At 58.4% G+C, this 3,323-nt stretch overlaps 1 protein-coding gene across 1 annotated transcript in view; it reads left to right on the forward strand.

Moving 5' to 3' along the window:
• Positions 1-2,932, forward strand: part of LOC144243995 (keratin, type I cuticular Ha8-like) — a 5,224-nt gene extending 2,292 nt beyond the window's left edge. The window contains exons 3-7 of the mRNA XM_077779163.1: positions 494-650; positions 980-1,141; positions 1,231-1,356; positions 1,711-1,931; positions 2,684-2,932. Coding sequence (XP_077635289.1) covers positions 494-650; positions 980-1,141; positions 1,231-1,356; positions 1,711-1,931; positions 2,684-2,825 — 808 coding nt within the window. The 3' untranslated portion in view covers positions 2,826-2,932. The remainder of the gene's footprint in view (positions 1-493; positions 651-979; positions 1,142-1,230; positions 1,357-1,710; positions 1,932-2,683) is intronic.
• The last annotated feature ends 391 nt before the right edge of the window (positions 2,933-3,323 follow it).

Consider the following 3,323-nt stretch of genomic DNA (forward strand, 5'->3'; position numbering starts at 1 on the left):
AGTCAGAAGGTCTATGCCACCTGAGAGGGTCCAACCTGGGAACGGAAGAGGCATTGCATTTTATTGTCTTTTTTTCAGGGCTCTGTAGAAGTCTCACTCCTCTGGAGCTAAAGAGAGCCATTTCCATCCTCCTCCTCTGGCACTTGACTTCTAATCCGAGAGAGAACCCAGGTTCTGTCTCAGTAGGGGACGTGGAAGAGGAGGGTCTGCAGGGGTCACCTGGTGTGACAATTGTGTGGTGACTCGGCTGCCCCCCCCGCCTTGGCCATCAGCCCACCCTGGCACCCTCAGTACTGCCCACTCTGCCTGGCTTGTCTTAGGTGCTCAGGGTCACATGCGTGGGGAACACCCATTGCTGTCTGGGCTGGGAGTGTGCCACATAGGAAATGCCAACTGGCAGTCAGACTGCAGAGGGACAGCCTGTGGAGTGGCTGCCAGTGTCCCGGGGTCCCTCCGCTCTCTAACCTCCATTCCTGTGTGTGCCCTGCTATAGGTACCAGGCGGAGCACTCACTCCGCCAGCTGGGGGAGGCCGACATCTGCGGCCTGCGCAGGGCCCTGGACGACCTCACCCTGGCCAAGTGCGACCTGGAGGCGCAGCTGGAGTCCCTGAAGGAGGAGCTGCTCTGTCTGAAGAAGAACCACGAACAGGTGCATGGCCTTTAGTGTGAGACTTTCTGGGGGTGAAGTCGCGCTCATTTGGGGGAAGAAATGAAGCTCTTCGTCCTGCTCAGGAGGGAAGGTCAGCAGGCTCTGCCTCGTGGTTAAGCCTCACGAGCTACGGAGGTGAGCTCCTGCTTTAGTGCAAGCCCGCTCTTCGTCTGCAGCCCCTGCAAGTTGCGGGGCTGGTGCAGGCGGTGACTCTCCCTCGGGGGAGCACAGGAAAATCACTGCGGGGGGGCAGGAAGTGGGGGACGAGGCTTCGGGTGGAGGGCAGCGGGGGCCCCCACGAATGGGATGTCCTCTTCCTGTGCCCACAGGAAGTCCACACCCTCAGGGCCCAGCTGGGGGACAAGCTCCAGATTAAGCTGGACGCAGAGCCCACCGTGGACATGAGCAGGGTGCTGGAGGAGATGCGGTGCCACTACGAGGCCATGATGCAGACTGGCCGCAATGATGTGGAGCAGTGGTTCCAAGATCAGGTGAGGGCGCCGCCTCGGGGCAGGGAGGGCCCCCCAGTTTGCACCCTGGCAGCGGGGTGATGTGAGGTCTCTGTGCACTTGTGCTTCAGTCTGAGAGCATCAGCAAGCAGGACATGTCCTGCTCCGAGGAGCTGCGGTGCTGCCAGTCGGAGATCCTGGAGCTGAGGCGCACGGTGAACGCCCTGGAGGTGGAGCTTCAGGCCCAGCACGCGCTGGTGAGCCCCTCCGCCTGCCCGGAAACCCTCTTGGCTTCCACCCCAAGGGCACTTCCGGTTCAGGACATGCCTCCCTTAAAGGCAGACGAGGACGTAGCTCAAACTTTGACTTTCTCGTAGATGTGGAGGTTGAGGGAATGAACGTTCCTTCGGGTGAGGGATGTTCTGGAAACTTCTCCTGAGGTCGACAGTGAAGAGCAATAGCGCGTTGTTACTTCTTGCAGCTCAGGACTACTCACAGGACCCAGAGTGTTCTCTGGGCCTGGGCAATGCCTTGGGGTGTCACGATCTTACTGAAGAGGCTGAGGGCTGCATTCCGTGCTTTCCCACCTGCTTCCCCCTCTCGTGTTACAGAAGGACTGTCTGCAGAACTCGCTGTGTGAGTCGGATGCGCGCTTCGGCACCGAGCTGGCCCAGATGCAGATCCTGATCAGCAACGTGGAGGAGCCTCTGTCTGAGATCCGGGCTGACCTGGAGCGGCAGAACCAGGAGTACCAGGTGCTGCTGGATGTCAAGGCCCGGCTGGAGTGTGAGATCAACACGTACCGGAAACTTCTGGAGAGTGAGGATTGCAAGTACGTGCCCTGACGTTCTGCCAGTGTCATGTGTGAAAGCAGGGCCCTCTTATGGGAATGATTTGAAAGGAGGGGTGGCATTGCAGCCCACATCTCTGGGACAGACTTGGTACCGGTAAGCCTGGTGAGCTGCCCGGACGTGGAGGAGAGCCTGTGGGAACTTTATTGGCTCATGCCTTCCATTTTGTTGACCACATTCCCAGATGCCAGTCACTGCCGTGGGGGAGCAGGCAGGGGAGAGGTACTGAAATACTGAAGAGCTCAGTGCATTTAGGTTTTGCTAAACTCTCTGGAAGAAGTATTCCGGCAACAGGGATTCTTCACATTCAACATTAAAAAAATATTGCTAAGGGCATTTGCAGCCACTGTCTCATTTGGTCCTTCCATTGCACGGTGAAAAAGGAAAAGTGGATAGTACACACCCCTTTAAGCAATAAAGAACAAGACTACAGGCTGGGTGTGAATCTGGAGGGCAGCTGGCGCCCGGCCTGCTCTCGCCCGGGCAGCCTTTCTGCCTTTCTCCACCGTGTTCTTCGCCTGTGGCAGGAAGCGCTGGTTTTGCACAAGGCACCCTGAGCTCGGGTCCCAGCTCCGGGATGGACTCCGCCCACATCACCACCCCCTCGCTAGGCCTAGTGGGACCTCTGAGGTCTAAAATCCCCTTTTGTGTTTCCGATTGTATAAAGTGTACGCTTTTTGTCTTTCGTGCACTTCTCACGCCAATGTTTGAAACATCTTTTCTTTCTCCGCAGGCTCCCTTGCAACCCTTGCGCAACTTCTACCTCCGGCACCTCCTGCCGGGCCCCTGCGGCCTGTGGGCCCTGCTCTCCCTGCCTTCCCGGGCCTCCTCCTCCTCGGGCCTCCTGTGCCTCCCGCTCCTTGCCTCGATGCTGACGTCGCCTCAGCTTGAGGGATCGGGAGATGGGGAATGTCTGCAGCCCCGTGGGCCCCACTCTGCGGGCCTGCCCCCCACGCCCCACCCCTCCCCATGCCAGGCAGCGCCTCTGTCTGGTCCAGTGGCTCAGCACTGCCCTTGGATTTGTGCTTCTTCTCTTCTCTCTTCTGTCTGAGATGCGGTAGGGAACTCTGTTTTCATTTTGCTAATAAACTTCAGTTCCGCAGAGCCCAGGGCCTGTGGTCCGTATCTCCACGCTGTGCCAAGAGTGTTCCTGAGGTCTCCTGGAGCCTGCTGTTCCCGGGAAGCAGGGGTGGGGGATCTTCCTCATCACAGGGGCTCTGGGAGATGGCAACTCCAGTTAAAAACAGGACTGCAGCAAAATGGCTCAGTTGAGAGACACCCGGCTGTATCTGAGTATCTAAAGCCTACTGAGAGCCAGATTCCCAGAGCTTTTAAAACACACACACCAGGGCACAACCCCCCCCCCCCCCCCC

Source organism: Crocuta crocuta, unplaced genomic scaffold, assembly GCF_008692635.1.
Source record: "Crocuta crocuta isolate KB4526 unplaced genomic scaffold, BGI_CrCroc_1.0 scaffold68, whole genome shotgun sequence".
Taxonomy (NCBI): domain Eukaryota; kingdom Metazoa; phylum Chordata; class Mammalia; order Carnivora; family Hyaenidae; genus Crocuta; species Crocuta crocuta.